At 49.5% G+C, this 19,873-nt stretch overlaps 8 protein-coding genes across 8 annotated transcripts; 5 read left to right on the top strand and 3 right to left on the bottom strand.

Annotated features, from left to right (window-relative positions):
- Nucleotides 1–239: 239 nt before the first annotated feature.
- Nucleotides 240–1,026, bottom strand: N7457_004497 (uncharacterized protein; the record flags this gene model as incomplete). The annotated part of the gene is made up of 2 exons (XM_057175542.1): nucleotides 240–446; nucleotides 514–1,026. The coding sequence occupies 2 exons, from the start codon at nucleotides 1,024–1,026 to the stop codon at nucleotides 240–242; spliced, it is 720 nt and encodes a 239-aa protein (XP_057032589.1).
- Nucleotides 1,027–3,055: 2,029 nt separating this feature from the next.
- N7457_004498 (Phytanoyl-CoA dioxygenase) lies at nucleotides 3,056–6,889 on the top strand (the record flags this gene model as incomplete). The annotated part of the gene is made up of 9 exons (XM_057175543.1): nucleotides 3,056–3,111; nucleotides 3,166–4,096; nucleotides 4,293–4,366; nucleotides 4,412–4,471; nucleotides 4,552–5,409; nucleotides 5,466–5,540; nucleotides 5,597–6,178; nucleotides 6,260–6,440; nucleotides 6,701–6,889. 9 exons carry the CDS (start codon nucleotides 3,056–3,058, stop codon nucleotides 6,887–6,889), a joined length of 3,006 nt encoding a protein of 1,001 aa, XP_057032590.1.
- Nucleotides 6,890–6,940: 51 nt separating this feature from the next.
- Nucleotides 6,941–7,783, top strand: N7457_004499 (putative zinc metallopeptidase; the record flags this gene model as incomplete). Its single annotated transcript, XM_057175544.1, is given in 5 exon segments — nucleotides 6,941–6,974; nucleotides 7,001–7,113; nucleotides 7,135–7,425; nucleotides 7,444–7,725; nucleotides 7,778–7,783. 5 exon segments carry the CDS (start codon nucleotides 6,941–6,943, stop codon nucleotides 7,781–7,783), a joined length of 726 nt encoding a protein of 241 aa, XP_057032591.1.
- A 268-nt stretch (nucleotides 7,784–8,051) lies between these two features.
- N7457_004500 (N-terminal protein methyltransferase) lies at nucleotides 8,052–8,762 on the bottom strand (the record flags this gene model as incomplete). Its single annotated transcript, XM_057175545.1, has 1 exon — nucleotides 8,052–8,762. The coding sequence occupies one exon, from the start codon at nucleotides 8,760–8,762 to the stop codon at nucleotides 8,052–8,054; it is 711 nt and encodes a 236-aa protein (XP_057032592.1).
- Nucleotides 8,763–9,395: 633 nt separating this feature from the next.
- Nucleotides 9,396–10,946, top strand: N7457_004501 (uncharacterized protein; the record flags this gene model as incomplete). Its single annotated transcript, XM_057175546.1, has 7 exons — nucleotides 9,396–9,490; nucleotides 9,550–9,617; nucleotides 9,691–9,696; nucleotides 9,767–9,884; nucleotides 9,971–10,070; nucleotides 10,162–10,569; nucleotides 10,623–10,946. The coding sequence occupies 7 exons, from the start codon at nucleotides 9,396–9,398 to the stop codon at nucleotides 10,944–10,946; spliced, it is 1,119 nt and encodes a 372-aa protein (XP_057032593.1).
- A 1,494-nt stretch (nucleotides 10,947–12,440) lies between these two features.
- Nucleotides 12,441–14,042, top strand: N7457_004502 (LPPG:FO 2-phospho-L-lactate transferase CofD/UPF0052; the record flags this gene model as incomplete). Its single annotated transcript, XM_057175547.1, has 2 exons — nucleotides 12,441–12,633; nucleotides 12,691–14,042. 2 exons carry the CDS (start codon nucleotides 12,441–12,443, stop codon nucleotides 14,040–14,042), a joined length of 1,545 nt encoding a protein of 514 aa, XP_057032594.1.
- Nucleotides 14,043–14,478: 436 nt separating this feature from the next.
- On the bottom strand, nucleotides 14,479–15,591 carry N7457_004503 (uncharacterized protein; the record flags this gene model as incomplete). The annotated part of the gene is made up of 2 exons (XM_057175548.1): nucleotides 14,479–14,681; nucleotides 14,751–15,591. 2 exons carry the CDS (start codon nucleotides 15,589–15,591, stop codon nucleotides 14,479–14,481), a joined length of 1,044 nt encoding a protein of 347 aa, XP_057032595.1.
- Nucleotides 15,592–16,417: 826 nt separating this feature from the next.
- Nucleotides 16,418–19,477, top strand: N7457_004504 (DNA-directed DNA polymerase gamma MIP1; the record flags this gene model as incomplete). The annotated part of the gene is made up of 1 exon (XM_057175549.1): nucleotides 16,418–19,477. One exon carries the CDS (start codon nucleotides 16,418–16,420, stop codon nucleotides 19,475–19,477), a length of 3,060 nt encoding a protein of 1,019 aa, XP_057032596.1.
- Between the last annotated feature and the right edge of the window lie 396 nt (nucleotides 19,478–19,873).

Here is a 19,873-nt window from a genome sequence, read left to right on the forward strand (position 1 = left end):
TCATAAATCGTCAACGCGTCATTGTGCTTTACTCCAGCTCTGCAGCCTTTGGCGGTGACCCTGGAGGCACTTAAGCTGGATGCCCATCCACCATACTAAACTCGTCATAAACCCCAGTCAGATTTCTCTACGACAAGCTGACTCCAGAAAAGCTCTCTAGATTGAAGCTGGATTAGCCCAAGTTCAGTCCAGTCCAGATATCGTAAGTTGATAGTGGGGGAACAATGGGCTAATAAAACTCAGTTGTGTCGATCTGCGTTACCTTGAAGGCTGCTTTCAACCTCGGTTTTGGGTTCCTTTTCCTGGGGTGGCTCTTCTCGAACAAACCAATGGAGATCCTTGGAAGCCGAGGCTGGCTTGTCCTCATAACACTCAATCATTCCTTCAAGATGAGACACATGCTTATCGTATGCAAGAGCCATGTGTCGAAGACCGGGCATCAGGTTCTAATCATAAAAGTCCTAGTCAGTAAATGTGGTTATGCGAGTATGGCAAGGCCCAAAGATGACTGACAGAAATAACTCCAAACACAGAATCCATGTTCCTCTCGTCCTCATTCACGGCCTCACGTCTCTCAAAGTACATGGTACGAGCCCAGGAAACTTCCCCTTGCGAAAGAACACAAAACGAATCACTCGTGGTGTAGATACTCGCAAAAGTCCTGACCAACTTGGGGAACAAAAGGCCGTGGAGGGGACCTTTCTCCGAAAAGGAGTTCTTCTCCTTTCCAGGAGGGCTGGAAAACTGCAGGACTCGCGTCCACATCACGTAGTTCGCGTAGAATTGACGGCGTTCCGGTGAGATCTTTTCCATTACCGCATCTAGTGGAGCCTGAGGACGCGCCCAGAGCACAGGAATGGCCTCACTGAACCAGAGGCTGTTTACAAGGGCATATTTTAGCAGGTTGGAATGGCGCGAAGTGGCGTTCCCTTCATAGCCGGTTTTCTGGTCAAAAATCATGCGGAGTATCTCAGGGATCGCCAGAGCTCGCTGGGTAGAGGTTTCATATTGGATTGTGGAATCCATTTCCATAGAAAAGTGACTTTGTTTCGGTCAAGTAAATGGTGATGGGGATGGACAAGATCGAAAAGGTCCCAAAGAGTGAGAGTTGTGAGAGATGCGGAAGGGAAGAGAAGATGGCTACGTGGGAAGAAAGTGGTGAAAAGTAAACAATGTCTCGAGGCAGATAACCTCTGAATGACCCAGGCACACCTACAGATGTATTGATTTGAATGGGATTGATTCCTAATTAGGAGAAAGTCCTTCTTGTCAATAACACACCTTTCGCAGTAAATTAGCTTCTACTCTGGAGACTTCAATATTGTTTCTGGATGTCATGCTGATTTCACTTTTATCTACATCTTGAACAGAGTGCCGACATTATCACTCACGGACTTATATAGGCTACCTCATGTCGCTCCAATGAGCCATTCCCAGAACCCGTACTATCCAAGTCATAGTTATCCAAATCTCCATCAGATCCATCACTGTCCTGAACCAGGCTGCTGGATAGACGGCCAGCAGCCTTAGAGCATTCGTTAAAATCTGTGTACTTAAGGCTGTCAAGGATGCGGCAAAGATTGGGATGTCGTTTCTTCGAATATTGAATTGCTTTCGGAAAAAGTGAATCGGGCAAGTCAAATTCTAGCTCTTGTAAAGTTGCTAGTAGGGTATCTATTCTTTTAAGAATTGTCAAATATGGACAGTAACACGATAGCTCATGTATCCATCAGCGTCCGAATGGGATGTGGGATCAAGCTCTGACCTCGAGTTAATATCGAATTCGGACAAGCTCACCGCGTGAAGAAATGGTGAATTTATCGCCTAAAGGAGGAAAAAGAAGAAGAAGGAGACCGATTCAAAACAAAGAGAGAGATATGAACTCTTTGGCTTTGCAGGTCTCATATAACACCCTCTTCCTTTCACCCTCGCTATCTTCCATTTGACTGGATATATGTAGTTGAAACATATATGCAATGGTCTTCAGAGTTATGATAATGATGTGCAGGGGTTTCGAGTCGCTCGAACATGCGAATTTAGGCACCATGAAGCTGTCTTATTGGTGTGTTGATACAATCGACACCCCGGGGTAATAGCATAGTGACGCCTCAATAGTGTCCCGAGATTAGAAGGGACGATGCTGACGTCGGGAGCAGCCGATAGCTTGCCATTTCGCATCTAGCGTAAATAGTGGATTATTTCATGACTGGGGAGACGCGTCCACTTCCTTGGTGGCGAACGAGTGATTGGAAGGAACCGTACTCCCGGACCCAGTACTCCGTATGGGGTAGCCAGGTATTGATATCGAGCGGGGCTTGGCGACTAGAGCTCATATGGGGCATCAAAGAACCTCGCTTCTGTTGATTCCCCAATAGAGGACCAATAGAGGATCGGAGATCCATGCGCGAGGCCTGTTTTAGTCGACTTCTGCGGGTGGCTTCTCGGCCTCCCGAAAGAGGCAGGAGTCCTTTGATGATGTCGACGTGGGGGCACTGGGGCCACAGAAGATGAAGTGTGTTGGCTCGAGCGCTTGGATCGACCTCGGAGGTTGATTTGAGCTCTTGATGGGGCCGCAAGCCCGATCTATGATGATCCTGCTCACAGACCACGTAGCAATCTATTTGCAGCGGAAGCAAGTTGCCTCATTTCTCAGGCGTTTCACTATATCACCTTCTCTTAGCTTTTTCCCTTTTCTCTTTGATTCGTTGTTATTCATCCAACATTCTCACTAACTGAGCTGACAAGGGTCGACGGACCGTCCAGCCGCCCCACATCATGCGGGTGATCGTCCGCCTATCCGCTGGCTTCATGTTTTGCTTAGTTCGTAGTTGGTCGGGTTGGTTTATGCGAATCATCACAAGCCCTAAGGTGGTTTCAATCTAAATCGCGAGCTGCAAGCTGATGAATCATATTGCATTACGGCCTGGGACTACACAGCTCATCGGGTACTTAACCGCTGCAATCCTCCCATCATTTTGTTCGACATCAATCCAGAATAGAAGCCTTGATCTATCCTGAGATCCCGCATTCGATACTGTCGGATTGGACACACAACATGACTGCCACAACCGTCACTAGCACTGTTCCCCGTCTGAACCATGCCTCTCTCCGGTAAGCTTCCCGCGTGCCTAGATACGTGAGATACTTGCTAATCCACGATAATAGCCTAAGTGGGCCCTATGGAGATTGGAGAGATGATCTCCAAGCTCAAGGCTATGCGGTGATCAAACATGCTATTGATCCCGAAAGGGCCCAGCAGTATCAGCGCAAGGCCCTAGACTGGCTCACCTCGTTTGATACAGCCCTCAATCTCGACGATCCCTCTACGTGGACGAATAACAACTTACCCGTTCACAGCAAAATCAATACTTTCATCGGGTATTCCGTCACCCACGAGAAGTTCATGTGGGACGCTCGCATGGAGCCTGGGATACTGGAGGCATTTGCTAAGATCTGGGGCACCGATGAACTGCTCGTCTCGTTCGATGCGCTGAATATTACTCTCCCCAACCGAAAGGACAAACCCGCGCGAGAGCCATGGCCCCACGTGGACCAGTCGCCGATGCGTCGCGGGATCCACTGCATCCAGGGCATCATCAATCTCAGCCATGCGGGTCCCGAAGATGGATCCCTCATGTTGTTTCCCAGATCCAACACGATGACCGAGGAGTTCTTCGACACGGAGACTGACCCATCTACCTGGGAACAGAAGGACATTCGCAATTTCAGTGACGACGAAATCCAGTGGTTCGAGAATCGTGGTCTGAAGCCTACCAAAGTGCTCGCGGAGCCTGGAGATCTCATTGTCTGGGATTCTCGCACAGTGCACTGGGGTGGGGAGCCAACCGTCAACAGCAACACGATCCGCACCGTGATTTATGCATCATACGCCCCCGTTGCGCTAGCCAGCGAAGAAACTTTGGCACGGAAGAAAGAAGCTTTTGAATCTCACCGGGCGACGACTCATTGGCCACACGAGAACATCGTTATACGAGACGAACTGGTGCGTCTGCCCGACGGCTCCGTCGATCCCCGCAACCGGGCCGCGCCGTTGGAAGAGCCACAGCGTACCGACCGATTGCTGCAACTGGCGGGGGTGAAATCCTACTAGAATTTAGTTGCTTGAATTGGAACACCTCTTTTTTGATCTATTTGGTTTTTTTGGTCTTGTTCTTGGAACCCCAAGCCCCCATGGCTGTGTGATTATTAAGGGGCTAATGGGCTCGGGCGTTTGCTGACAACCCCGCACTGAAAGTTCCTTGACTCGGATTGCTCACAAAGCAAATATGAAGGCATTCGAGTCTCGTCCTGCCATCGAATATCCCCGGAAGCGTGCTTCAATCGCATGTAATTTCTGTCGTCATCGGTAGGGCTTCCCTTATTGTGTTGAATCATCACTAAACGGGCCTAGCAAACGGAAATGCGATGGACAAAAGCCTACATGTGGACTCTGCACTGATGCGGGGGCGCAGTGTGTCTATCAAGAAAGTGACAGGTAGAAACGCTATATCGCTATATCTCAAAGGGTTCCTCGATAGTGACGATCCACAGGGTACAGGATATCCCGGCCGAGATCCTGGTTCGCTTGAGCCATCTGGAGACCTTGATCGAGCAACAAAAGGATGCAATCACAGAGCTATCCAACCGGATAGGCTCCCCATCTTCCCATTCGGACCAATTCAGCCATCGTTCAAATGCCTCGATGTTTTCTTCACAGCCACGATACGACTGGGACCCATCACCGGAGCATCTATACGATAAATCTTCGTTCGGTCTTTTCGCCCAGGATAACCTCTACAATCAAGAATATACATTCACCATCCCTCCAGGCCATCACACTCCGGCAGGAAGCTTATTTTCATTGGATCTAGTCAAGAATCTGGTTGGCGACTACCCTCAGGATTTCTTCAAGCAGATAGAGAAGAAGCGCCCATTCAATAGTATCCAGCTCGCAGGTGTACCGCAATCGGTGGACCAAATTGACACCTCTCGATTGCATCCCCACGTCACCAAGCCTCTGATCAATGAATTTCTGACCCACGTCCATCCATTCTTTCCGGCAATTGACCCACAGCTATTGAATAGGCTCTTCGAAACCTTTTCAGCATACAACAAAGTCAACAACATTCAAACCCCACTATATCTTGTCATCCTTGCCCTCGGAAAAGTCTCCTCCAACCCCCAAAGGATTTTCGATATCGAAGCGGAGAGAGACCTGAATGGCATGGAGTATTTTGCTCCCGCATATCACCACTTGACCAACCCATTGATAAGGTCATTGGGCGCGGATCATTTGCTGCCTTTGGCATTGCTTTACGCCTCTTTGTATCTGCGTTTCATAGGGCGTCCGATCCAAGCATGGGAAATGATTCGTGATGCATCTTGCAGTGTCTATCTTGCGATTAACGAGTGAGTTTTCTCTCTCGGGCATGATTCTGCTGCGATATTGATGAGGTTGTGTCCAGGCTGCATGATGGGAGCACATACGAAGAGCGAGCCATTGTATACCGGACTGCCTGGGGCTGTTTTATACTTGAATGGTTGGTATTTCCTCTGCGATTGTCTCCTGGCCAGCTAATAATCACTTTTACTCAAGTGATGACCTAGCGGAGTTTCATTTCCCTCCCAGTAGCATTGAAACTCTAGTCGAGAAGTTGCCCTTTCCTGGGATTTCAGAAGATAGTCGACACGCTCATACGCTGTTTCTTGCGATGTGCTCAATCCGCAAGATTCTCAACCGTGTGCACAGTACTCTTTACGCAAAACCTCACCAGGAAAATTTCCAGCCCGAGTCTTCACCTCAGTCCACAAGTGAGACGTCCAATGCGACTCCTCCAAAGCATTCGATTGCCTCCCTGAAGACAATCAGTGAGGAACTGGATCGTCAAGTGGAGAATTGGCTTGATAACATACCAGGATATGTGATGCCACCCCTAGGCAATGCCTTATCCGCCGACCACCCGTTCCAAACTCATATTCTCGCCCGGTACTATGCCACCAAATACATCATTTGCCGCCCGAGTCTTTTCTTCGCCGCCTATACCCAGAGTGGCACTGTATTGCCAGAGTTTGTTTTCGCCAATTGCAAAAAGTGCGTCGAGAGCTGTCGCCAGTTAATTTGGGCGGCAGCCCGTCTATTGAGGAGGAGAACGTACGCAACCTGGCTCAGAATGCAATCGTAAGTCTCTTTTTTTTGTTTCAAGTGCGGTATCATATTCTGCAAGATGTTTGTTTACTTACTGGTTTCACACATATCTAGCATGCTGGCTGCCATTTTCACTCTCTCGATTGCCAGAACCACGCCGTCATTAGAGGCACTTGTTCCGGACTTCGACGACCTGGTGAAGGAAGCGATCCAATGTATTGAGCCATGGGCGCACCACAGCGAAACTGCGGATACAATCCTCAGCATGTTGAAAACGATCCGCCAGAAGGTTCGGGTATCGCTTCGAGCTTAGTAGGGAACAGACCTGGCTGCACTGTAGTATATATCTGTCAATATTTTGCATTTGAATACATGTTTGTGAAACACAAGGCTCTGGAAGCCCTCCTGAAGAATCTAATCCACTCCGGGGTTATTAATTTCTTCTTCTGACCTAGGACGTCATCAGTAAGCTGCCAACTTAGCTAGATGTGATAGTTATCAAACCCAGCGGGGGACTCCGCGGAAAAGAGCTCAGACTAGACTTCACCTTACCAGAAATATGCCTCCGGCACGACTAACAAGCCAAATCAATTCCATCTAAGGTGTTCGGCTGGCAGACAAGCCGTCCGCCTGGGGTATCCAGTTGGATATCCCGCAGACTCAGGGTATCGTCACATCTATGACCCCTGCATGGATCCTCTACAAGGGATGTCGCCGAATCCCCGCTGGCCCTACCAGCCTTGACACACCCACACATCCATCTGGATCAAGTCTTTATCCATAGCACACCCGAATATGCCCAATTTCGACCTTCGGCCGGCATGTTCCAGTAGGCACTGTCCTCCATAACCAAAGCCAAACAGCAATTCAGTCACTCGGATATTCTCAGAAGAGGAGAGTGGCTCCTTGCCGAGTCTGCTGCATCAGGCGTCACTGCAATGAGAGCCTTTGTTGAGATAGATCATACAGTGTAACTGGTCTTTGTAGAGGCTGCCATTGCCCTAAAAGACCAATGGAAGGAGTCTTGCGATCTACAGATAGTCTGGTTTGCGCAAGATCCTATATTCTCCAGTGAGTACGGAGAGCAGAACGTGAAACTTCTGGAGCATGCTTTACGGGCATATTCACAAATTGATGCCATCTGGACAACGCCTTATGTTGAATCCCGTGTCGATGCCGCAAAGGAAAATATTGAATGGGCGATTGACCGTGCCCTGCGGTTAAACAAACATGTCGACTTCCATCTTGATTACAACCTCGATTCCAGCAAAGAGGCTTTGGTTTGACATGGTATAAAGTCTCTCAAACAACGAAACTGGACTGCCCAGTCAACAGACAAGCGTGTCATGCTCGGCCATTGTACACGGCCGACGCTGCCTACTGAGAGCGAATTGGCCCGACTTGCAGCTGATATTCATGAATACAAATTCCCAGTTAGCTTTGTTGGTCTACCATCTAGCGATATCTACATAGCATCGCCTCCTAGAACGAGCGAGGATTCCGAGCCATCGCACAATCACCCGAGAGGAACTTTACAAGTCATCAAGATGATTCGTGAATACGGTTGCGTGGAGGACAAAGTGAATAGAGATGTATTTTCTGGTGAACGACTCAATATTTCTCCACTTGCAGTTGTAGATTCGCAAACTTGGTATCAATTTGCACGATCTAGTTTCATAAGGACGGTCATCAAATGAAGAGGTTCTATGTACATACTGGTCAATGGATGGGAAAGCCATACAAATTGAGCTGCTAGAGGGCATAAATCAACACATTTTAGCGAGTCAAGATTTCCAGATTCGCACATGCATTGCATCCCCCATCCAGTTGGCGATAGGATTCATGGATGCAAACTCAGAGGCCTGGATCAAACATCGGGCATCATAAAGACAAAATGTTAGAGGCACTAATTAGTTGTCTTCGGTCGCAATGCATAGAATTGCACAGGCAAGAGATTGAATGACGTCGGGAAGCCCTTTTGAAGTTCTGACTTGATAATCTGCATCCCGGCGGCCTCAAAGATCTGTCGGAACTTCGCATCTGTTCTTGTGACACTGCTATCCTCACTGTCGAACATATCTTGTCCAGCGAAATGGGTAGACAGGTTCTCCTTGACCACCATAAGGCCGTCATCAGTCAGCGCCTTACGACACCGCACGGTATAATCGGTGAGCTGCGAGTCCGTGAGATGGCCCACACACCACTGGACCCAGATCAAGTCGTATTTCTTTTCGGGGGTCCAATCTTCAAGACCGCGCGTGTAGACAGACCCAATGACGCCATCTCTTTTCAATTGGCTGTCTTCCATCACCTGGGTGAACTTGGCTACCGGCTCTACCGCGTCTACCACTTGACAGACCTGGCTCAGGAAGCCTTCTGTTACGCGGCCGACACCGGCGCCGCAGTCGACACCTTGGCGGAATTTGCCCTCTGGTAGGACGCCTGGCAATAAACGCCGGATCTTGGCAAGGAAAGTTTTTGATCCCTGTAGGTCAATGCGCGAGACTGAAGGGAACTCGCCAAGCATGCTGCCCGGAGTGGCTGGGACACTGTTCCAATATTTTAGAGAAGCAGCATGGTTGATTTGGGAATCAGGTGAGGTGGTTGGGTCTGTCATGATGGCGGTATTGGCTGGCGGAAATGATCACCGGAATAATGGATCCTCAGTCAGAATCAATGGTGTTGTTCAGGAGGAGGCTGTTTCACAAGAAAATCCATATCTGATCCTTATCACGTGACCGTATAGCGACTCCGTAGATGACATCGTCTGGACGATATACATACTGCGAACGATGTGCAGTCCAACGCTTCAATGTGATTGGTTGTTCTAATCCCTGTTGTCTTGCTAAACCCAGTGCCCTGTCTTCTTGGCAATCGCACCTTAATTGACCCTAATTGGCACAAAGACATGACACACGAGACAAGGAATAGACCGAGACCGGGCTGTGCTATGATCGACAGGGATAGAAATGCCAGGGAAATTTCCGACCAAGATCAACACGCCGAAACCCTGCGAGACCCTGCGGGACTTGGGATTTAGGATTACGTGTAAGCACTGGGGCAACACACCCGTTGAAACAGCGTTGTGATTGGAAGTGGCCGGTGTAGCGTACCCAGTTGGGGGGGCGGGTGTTAGGGTGTTAACTGCCGATCGTTCATAAATCCATTTCTTCCCCTTATCTTCCCCTTCAACCATTCTTCCTACTCACCACAGTCATTCTTTTATACTGTTTTTTCGTCTTTTTTCATTATGGCAAACGGTCGCTCGTCGCAGGATGAGCGTAAGCTCGAGGGTGGCTCTCCCGCCCCTCAGGATAAGGGCCTCCACCCGGCCTTCTACATTGCGTGTGTAATTCGAATCTGGGAAGATGCTGGAACAAGTTGACTGAGCCTGGAGTTTCTAGTTTGTGGATTGCCCTGAGCTCCAGCGTCATCCTGTTCAACAAATGGGTTCTTGCGAGTGCCAAGTTCAGTATGTACCCTCCCCGGTCCCTGATCCCCTATTCGAGTCGCATCGGACTTGAGCTAACTATGATTGCTTTTAGACTTCCGTGAGTCCCTCAGCCGCCAACCGAGTTTGTACCGCGTTCGAAGATTCCAATTACTGACATGAGACCTCAGCGCTCTTTTTGACCACCTGGCACATGGTGTTCGCCACGGCCATGACCCAGATTCTCGCCCGGTTCACCACCGTGCTTGATTCGCGCCACAAGGTTCCCATGAACCCGGCCACCTACACGTGAGCAACCCCGATGATGCAAGAGCGAGCATAGTTGCATTCCAACCCGAATTTCGATTGCTGACAGATGGATTTGGGGAGTACAGACGAGCCATTGTGCCCATTGGTGTCATGTTCAGTTTGAGTCTGATTTGCGGTAACCTGGCATACCTCTACCTGAGTGTTTCTTTCATTCAGATGCTCAAGGTGCGTTTGAATTGAGGGGTTTAGCCCTCAAGATTCGACCCCCGCTCGACTACTTAGCCAGACTTTACAATCTAACACTGTGTCACTATAGGCCACCAATGCCGTCGCAACCCTCTTGGCCACCTGGGCTTTCGGTATCGCTCCCACCAACATGAAGACTCTCGGCAATGTGTCTCTCATTGTTGTCGGTGTTGTCATTGCCTCGTTCGGCGAGATCAAGTTCGAGATGGTCGGTTTCCTCATCCAGATCGCTGGTATCGTCTTCGAGGCCCTCCGTCTTGTCATGGTTCAGGGTCTGCTCAGCTCCGCTGAGTTCAAGATGGACCCCTTGGTTTCTCTGTACTACTACGCTCCCGCCTGCGCCGTGACCAACGGTATCGTCGCTCTCTTCGCTGAGCTTCCCCGTCTCACCATGGGTGATATCTACGGTCTCGGTATCGGAACCCTCATTGCCAACGCACTGGTTGCCTTCCTTCTTAACGCCTCCGTCGTCTTGCTGGTAAGTCTACACTTCGATGTGAATGGTAATTACACCGCTAATCCATGCAACAGATTGGCAAGACTTCTGCCGTTGTCCTGACCATGGCTGGTATCCTCAAGGATATCCTCCTTGTCGCCGCCTCCATGTTCATTTTCCGCGATCCCGTCACTCCCCAGCAGTTCTTCGGTTACTCTATTGCCCTGGCTGGTTTGGTGTACTACAAGCTCGGTGCTGAGAAGTGCCAGAGCCTTGCTACCGATGTGCGCCTCCAGGTCGGCGAGTTCAACCGCAGCAACCCCGCCCGCACCAAGGCCCTTCTCGTCGGTGTGCCTTGCGCTCTCGTTCTGTTCATTCTGTACAGCGGTAGCTCGTCCGCCGCCCCGGTGACGGTCTAAACATGAACGCATATATCGGCGAACTGAAGCAATCGACGGAAAGTTGGAGCACGTGGAGAAGCTTTTTTTCCACGCGAGTTTATTGTTTCACGAATTCAAGCTCGGAGAAAACCCGATGCTTATGTTAAATTTGATAAAGATCATGTCTTGTCTGGACAGGACACCACATGCATGTAAAGTTAGGGGACATAGATGATATCCGGCGGTCTAAATGGGGGAATAAGACTTATAATCAACGGTTGCATGAAAGCGATACTTTGTACTCCGTACGGAGTATCAATTAACACATTTATTGCTTGCGTATCTTCCCACCATGCGGAGTACATGTACTCCGTACAGAGTACCCCGTAGCTCTCTATATTCGGAGTAAATATAAACATCAGGAATGACGTAGCTTTTAAGCATATCGCCAGCCCCTTGCATAGCGCTTGAACAAGACTTGGGCCAAGATATCAGAGACAGCTCCACGCACTAAAATAGCTACGATATATCAAAAAGCCCCATGACATACTCCCTATGTGGGCGAGTCCTCCGCCTGGACAGCCCCTGGACCGCTTAAGGGGCGCTGTGGTGATTCATGGATATTATAGCTGATGGGCCAGGCTATCACAGTGTCATGGTGGACGGGTATCAGCTTGGATTAGTATGAGCCGCAGATGCTCTTCCAAGTCGATATCCACAACCCTAATGTTGAACCCATCCTATTCCCCTAATTGATGACAGGGGAAGTGACTCGCTCTCAGGGTGGAATCTCGAAAGTGGTAGGCATTCATTTCGAGGTGAATGAGGGAACCTTCATGAGCAAAGGGATGCAGGTGACCTCGAATGTCCGGTCTGATACATGTACTCCGTACTCCGTACTATTTCTCGAGATGTCGAGGAATGATTTATCTACAGAGGACAGGGAAATATGCGGAGTACTCATGGACGCTGCGTGTGGTTGTTGATTATGAAGGGACCTAGCAGCGGACTCCCTGGGAATGCATAGGATTGTTTTGCTGTGGCATTCCTCGCCAGCTAGCCGGCTACCTGTGTCTTCAGTTAAGACCTGGTGAGTGATGGTACTCTATTAGGACAATGTAGACTGTTTACTACAGGCTCTGTTTTCCGAATCTTGGGCTGGACTCGCCTGCTGTCAAGTGCATCGTGTATCAAGCGTCTTTGGTAGATCAATAAGTGATAGGAGAGCGTATCTATAAATAGAATAAGACAATCTCACACTCTTCATATTATAAATAGTTCCAGGCTCAGATAGCCGAGCACATCATTCGATTATAATTAGAAAAGCCTGGTGAAGGTGCGTGTTCAACGTGTCGAAATGGAAATGTGTCATTGTTGCGCGGGTGTTCGGGGCTACCAAATTGGCCAACGCCGATGTCCCAAATTCTTCTTTCGAAACACGTCGCACACTTGGCTTTTTCGAAGTTGACCAGGGATTTAGCATCAGATACTCCGAATCAAGTACTGGAAACAGCAAAAGAATAAATTTCGATCATGGCGACCACCACTAGGGGGATCGTTGTCATATCTGGCGGCAGTGCGGCGAACAATCTGGTCGACGTATTCAACGCCGTTCGTGAAGACAAGCACTGCTCTCTTAGCTACATCATTCCAATCAGTGACAATGGAGGATCTTCGTCGGAGCTGATTCGAATATTCGGCGGTCCTGGAATCGGCGACGTTCGAAGTAAGACGATCTGGATCCCCATCCCCTAACTCGCATACGTCCTGACTTTTTCACCAGGTAGATTGGTACGATTGATTCCAGATTCACCTGCAAATCCTGAGAGATCAGCAATCAAGGCATTATTCAATCATCGGCTCCCTGCCGAAGCAGGTGTTGCAACCAACGAATGGCAGTCCATCGTTGACGGCACATCGGGGCTCTGGACAGCCATCACCCCTGCAAAAAAAGAGCTGATACGCTCGTTCTTCAATGTATTAAACCTGGAGATTCTCAAACGCGCACGACCCCCATCATCGACCTTCGATTTCACCGCCGCAAGCGTGGGGAATCTGTTCTTAACGGCCGCCCGGCTGTTCAGTGGAAGTTTCGAAAGTGCTATCTACCTACTCGGAAGCATCTGTGGCGTACCCTCAGATCTTGTGCGCGTGATCCCAGCGATCAACTCCAATTTCTCACACCATATATCTGCATCACTCGCGGATGGCACTGTGATTGTCGGCCAGAACAGTATTTCTCATCCGAGTGAGGCGACAGCGCTGCAACACGCCCCTGGCTCCCGGAGACCGAGTCTGCTCCTCGCCGATGGAGATGATGTTGATTACACGGATTCCGAATTATCGGACCTGGCGACATACGAAGAGGACCATCTTCCCGGTTCCCTGGCCACTCTTCGCAACAAGAATATCAAGTTCAGTAAAACCGAGAACGAGGACTTGACTTCTAGAATCACTCGAATCTGGTACATCAACCCCTACGGGCAGGAGATCCGACCACCAGCCAACCCCCGAGTTTTGGAAGCAATAAACGATTCCCAGGCTATCATCTACAGCATTGGATCTCTTTATACATCAATCATCCCGGCAATAGTCCTCCGAGGCGTGGGAAAAAGCATCGTGTCCAGTCCGGCGCGGCACAAAATCCTCATCTTGAATGGATCACTGGATCGGGAGACCGGTCCTCCGTCCGCACCGTTCGTCGCCTCGGATTTCGTCGAGGCAATCGTCAGCGCTGGGGAAGAAAGCCGGGGACGGGGGCCGATTGGCCATTCCCAGCACCCAAGTCAGGACCCTGTGACCGCTTCATCGCAAGGGACTGTTCGCAATTACAGGGCTCTACCGTACACCAACTATGTTACTCATATTCTCCACTTGGAGGGCCCGGGGACGCCACATGTGGACCGTGAGCAGTTGACGCATATGGGTATTGAAACGCTTCGTCTCTATGGAAGAAAGATCGTAGCGAAGGATGGCGACAAGGAGACCGTCGTGGGGATGCAATATGATCCTAATGCACTTGTACAGGCTATTGAGGTGGTGCTGGGTAAGAAGGGCGATGCAATGGTTCGGGGAGGATTGGCAAATGGCCTCGGCCGACGTAATACCCTAGACCCTGCTAGAAGGGACCGATAGAATATAGATTAGCATATACCAAGAGGCGATATTTATAATATACACTGAGATCGAATTAAGTTTGCGCGTGTAAATCAATAGAAATGTGTATTCATAGATTCCGAGGGGGCCTAACTAGGCAAATGATGCTTCCTGTGGACCGGGGATAGAATGTACACAAGACAAACGCAAAGTTGAACACAATGAGAGTACGGAAACGCCATTGGTGATGCCCTGAGTGTCTTGCTTATTTGGCGAGACAAAAAAACAAAAGGAAACCACCTTTCCTCAAGCCCAGCTCGTTAACTCCGAATGCAGGTCGCTGATGCAAGATTTCGTAGAAGCCATCCGTTCCCAAACTCCGAGAAGTACATGTGTAGTGTAGAGGACGGGGAAAAAAGAGCGGAGAAAGAATCAAGTATTGAAAAACAGGGGAGAAAAAGCTGATGTGATGGTTTCAAACGGTAGGAGAGGGATCATCTCGCTTTCTCGTTTGGAAAATGATCGGAACGAGACCTCGAGACTTTCCAGAGTCACTTCGCGAGATTGGGGTCCGACAAACTGGGCATGTGCCCTTGGATTTCTTAGAAGTGTCGCCGTTCGAGTGGCGCGAACTAAACTCCAGATGATCATAAATACATCGGTGGCAGAATAAATGGCCTATGAATGAAGGATCAGTAAAAGCCCTAGCGTAAAGAAAACCAGGCCTGCAGAGTATCAAAAACATACCGCATACGGACGAAGTCCAACATTCTGGGGTTTCCAAGCAGATCGGGCACCGGTATGCGAGGAGGGGGTTGGAGTTCTGCTTAGGTTCGTTCTCGTCGGGTCCTTTTGGTCCGGAATGAATTCCGTGTTCGGAAGGATTTGCGCGCTCGAAATTGTTTGAGGGGAGGGTTGGTCGCAGACGCTTGGGGCTCGGTTCTCCCTGGACTGGTCGCTCCGCCATTGCTGTCTCTGGCTCTCTTATATTAGCAGATGAGTGAGGTACTTCAATCGAGCCTGAGTTACCTGTTAGATCCATCGCGAGGGAGATATTGTTGGCACGCGCCGAAGCTGAAGCGGAGGACTCTCCCGGTTGATTGTTGCTACGCTTAATACCACGAGAAGCAACTGGCTGTCTACCGCGGGAAAAAGGAGGCAAGTGATCAAAGGCGGTTGGCGGAGACGACGACACAGGAATAGCGGTGCGTCGCCGGGGCGTGCTGGCTGTCAGGTCAACAACCTCAGGCTCGTCGTCACTCATCTCGACTGACGGGGATTTGAGGTCTGCGTCGGAGTTGGAGGAAGGGTGAGGCGAGTTGAGAGAGATGGCGTCACCGAAGGGGAGATCAACAAAGGTAGGGACGGTAGGTGCAGGTGGTGGTGTGAAAGGCAATTCATGTGCCTGTGTAAACGAGAAGATGGTTTGAACTATCCGAGGAAACTGGGAAGTTTCAGTATCTGCAGAATTTGAGACACCGAGGGAACCAACAGGTTCCAGTTCAACAGCTTCATTGAATCCCAGTAGAGGCCTTGGAAACTCCAGCGATCGCCGCCACAGACCCCGCCACGAGAACCAGCTGGACATCTTATCGATAAGGCACGTGATGATTGTCTGAAATAAGAAGGCGGTCAAAGCGGGATCGGATAAACAAAATGCCGATCGGATGGAAGAGATGCGCGGGCGGTAGAGCGGAGATTTAATATTCCGATCGGAAATTGTTTGGGCCGGGAAATATGGCGGCAGAATACTGCGATGTGTCTGTAAGTAGAAGGCGGTCAGATAGGAAAAGGTGATTTTCCGAACTGCATGACGCCCGGATCTGGGATATTGTGATAGGCCATGATATGGAAATTACGTCTCTCGAGTTATTCTTTACTGCATTATTGCTAGCAGAAGTTTCTCTCCAAATCGCTCGTGCAGCCTTCTGGCTGTGATCGGATCTTCTAATATGACCTAACATTGTCAACATTTTTGTTCCTATGATGTTATCTTGGAGATCTTCCCGCACTCCTTGTTCCAGGGGTGGTGCTTTAAGGTCCTGTGCACGGCTAGGCTGGTCATCCCCAGTCGGAACGCAATCATGGAACATACTGCACCAGGCGCATATAAGGCTTTCCTCGACATCAGCTGAAATTGTTGATCAAACGAGAAGATCTCTCTCTGGTATGTGCTTCGCTTTGGAAAAATTAAAAAAAGAGCCGATAACTGATCGTACCCAGTTCCTTCGTCATCCAGATTCAATGAAATCGGAGTCCAACAATTAAGCGATTATGTCCATTCCCAAGTGTTCCCGAACAAAGGTCGGGTCCCGAACCCAGAACTAGTCGCACTTTCCAAGGATCATTTGGCTAGACATGAGCTCCTGGGGAAATCCCAAAGTGGCGCTGGCCCTGTTGCATTTGATCTTCCTATGCTCAAGGGCGAGACTCTGGATGAACATTTCTACAAACTCGGCATGGATTCGTCCGAGCCCTACTTGACAAACGCGAAATCATATGCAGCTCTCAACTGTCCATCCAAACCACGCAAATGGGTGAAACGTAGTGGGTGGACAAAATACCATACCGACGGCACCACTGAGCCCGTTGATGCCCCCAATGAATCAATGCTTACATTTGACACCGAGGTCATGTATAAGGATAACTCATTCGCAGTCATGGCTTGCGCAGTGAGTCCGACAGCATGGTATGCATGGCTTTCACCATGGCTGCTCGGTGAGTCGAACAATAAAACCCAGCTTATACCCTTGGGCGATCCTACCAAACCTCGCATCGTGGTTGGCCACAACATTGGTTACGACCGAGCCCGTGTCCTTGAGGAATACAACATGCAACAGTCCCAAAATTTCTTCCTTGACACTATGTCCCTTCACGTTGCGGTCAATGGCATGTGTTCACAGCAGAGACCGACTTGGATGCGACATAAAAAGAACCAGGACTTGAGGGATAAAATTGCAAATGAGCACGATTCTGTGGAGCTTGCGGCGCTTCTCGAAAATAACATGCTGAGGGAAGAAGAAGAAGAGCTTTGGGTGGGACGAAGCTCGGTCAATTCATTGCGAGACGTGGCCAAGTTTCATTGTGATGTCACCATTGACAAGGCGCAGAGAGATCTTTTTGGTGAACTTGATCGTGACTCTATCGTGGGCAGACTGGAGGAACTTCTCGACTACTGTGCGGCGGATGTTGCCATCACCCACCGTGTTTATCGGAAGGTCTTCCCCAACTTCCTCGAGACTTGTCCACATCCCGTCAGTTTCGGCGCTCTTCGACACTTGTCCTCTGTCATTTTGCCAGTCAATCAGACCTGGGGAGAGTATCTCGCTAGCGCAGAAGAAATATATCACCAGCGACTTGACGAGGTACAAAGTAAATTGCTTGAATTATGCGACGAGGCATTGAAATGCAAAGAGCAACCGGAGTTCTACACAATTGATCCTTGGCTACGACAGCTGGACTGGTCAGGCCAGGAGATCAAAATGGTGAAAGGAAAGAAAAAGGGGGACCCTCCCCGGCCGGCAGCCAGACAGAAGAAACCAGGAATGCCCAAGTGGTACAAGGATCTTTTTGTCTCCAATGCCGCAGATATCAATTTGACAGTACGAACTCGCATTGCACCTATCTTGCTCAAACTGTCATGGGACAATCACCCCCTTGTATGGTCGGATTTGCACGGATGGACGTTCCGCGTTCCGCGTGATCAGCTTCAACAGTATGAGAATCAGCCAGTCGTTATGTGTGATATGGCCGAGGAAAAGAATCTCGAGTTACGAGAGGACAACAAAGCCACATACTTCAAAATTCCCCACAAAGACGGCCCACAGGCTAGGTGTACCAATCCGCTTGGCAAAGGATATATGCAGTATTTTGAGCGCGGGATCCTTTCATCCCAGTACGAACTTGCCAAAAAAGCGCTGGATCTGAACGCCTCATGCTCATATTGGATCAGCGCCCGAGATCGCATCAAAAGCCAAATCGTGGTCTATGAAGATCAAGTGCAGAAGAGCGGACAGAAAAGCGAAACGAGCGACAACCGTGTCGGTTTCATTTTACCCCAAATTATCCCTATGGGAACCATCACTCGACGTGCTGTGGAAAATACCTGGCTGACTGCAAGTAACGCCAAAGCCAACCGAGTGGGGTCAGAGCTGAAGGCCATGATCAAAGCACCACCAGGTTACTCGTTTGTCGGAGCCGATGTTGACTCCCAAGAGTTATGGATTGCAAGTCTTGTCGGAGATGCCCCATTCCAAATCCACGGGGGAAATGCCATTGGTTTCATGTGTTTAGAAGGATCTAAAGCTGAAGGAACAGATCTCCACTCACGAAGTGCCTCAATCCTGGGTATCTCGCGTAACGATGCTAAGGTCTTCAACTACGGCCGAATCTACGGGGCTGGCGTCAAGTTTGCCGCTACCTTGCTTCGCCAGTTCAACCCTTCTTTGACCGAAAAGCAGACACAGGAGACCGCGCAAAATCTATACAAAGAGACCAAAGGAACGCGCACTTCACGGCGCCACTTGAGTGAGACACCTTTCTGGCGAGGTGGTACCGAATCTTTTGTATTCAATAAACTGGAAGAGTTTGCGGATCAGGAACGGCCCCGAACGCCGGTCTTGGGTGCTGGAATCACTGAGGCGCTCATGCGACGTTTCATCAACAAAGGCAGTTTCATGACATCTCGAATCAATTGGGCCATTCAGTCATCGGGCGTTGATTATCTTCACCTTTTGATTGTTGGCATGGACTATCTCATCCGACAATTCAATATCCAAGCTCGCTTGGCCATCACTGTTCACGATGAAATCCGTTATCTTGTCAAAAATGAGGATAGGTACCGCGCCGCGATGGCATTGCAGGTTGCCAACGTCTGGACCCGTGCCCTCTTTTCGCAGCAAGTAGGCATTGATGACCTCCCCCAGTCTTGTGCCTATTTCTCAGCTGTCGATATCGACCATGTACTTCGCAAAGAAGTCGACATGGACTGTGTCACTCCTTCGCATCCCCACAAAATTCCTCATGGTGAAACACTGGATATTACTCAGCTTCTGGAAAAAGATCAGGAGGCTTTCTTGGACCCTTCCATCATCCCACAGTCTCCTCCAAATCCCGACCAATATCCATACACCCCCCGCGAGTCCGTCATGTCCGCCCTTCAAGCCTCTAATGACATTGATTTCATCAAAGCTCAGATCACCAAGGATGACAAAGAGCTTCGTGATATCATCAAGGAGAAGATCCGTCGGACAGCTACTAGCGACAGCACTTCTCGCGCTCCTACCTCAGCCACCAAAGTTGCTGGCAAATCCACCGGCTGGTCCTCACCAAAGCCCCAGCGGGCGGTTCTGATAGATTTGGATTCAGTGTTGTATCCTGATTTCCACAGCCCCCGGGCTAATTCCCATGGGAGCAAGCAGGGCCTGGGACTCCACCGTCCTTCTTGGAAACCACGGCCTACAGCCCGCGCTTAGTGCCGGCTATTTGCTCTCATTTTCATTCTTGTATTTTTCTGACATCTTATTTTTCACTGTAATTATTGCTCTACTTACCGATCTTGACTATTTGGGCGGAGGTTGTTATATCTGGGATGGTTGGAAACCAGCATTGGGACGGCGTTATTGTATGGTGCATAGTGATGTGGTTGACGAGACAAAAGCTGTGTACTTTATATGTGTATGAATGCAGATTCTCAAATCCAACTGTGCAATGTAACGAACTGACCATTGCGTATACCAAGCCGCCATTAAATAAGGTCAGACGGGAAGAATACTCCACCTACACCCCTGTGCTCCGTGCGATATGCGACGTGGAGACATGACCCCCTGTGTCTCCTGTTTCTGCTAATTTTTCTTTTCTTCATTCTTCGA

Source organism: Penicillium paradoxum, assembly GCF_028828445.1.
Source record: "Penicillium paradoxum strain IBT 22861 chromosome Unknown utg000004l_segment0_segment0, whole genome shotgun sequence".
Classification (NCBI taxonomy): domain Eukaryota; kingdom Fungi; phylum Ascomycota; class Eurotiomycetes; order Eurotiales; family Aspergillaceae; genus Penicillium; species Penicillium paradoxum.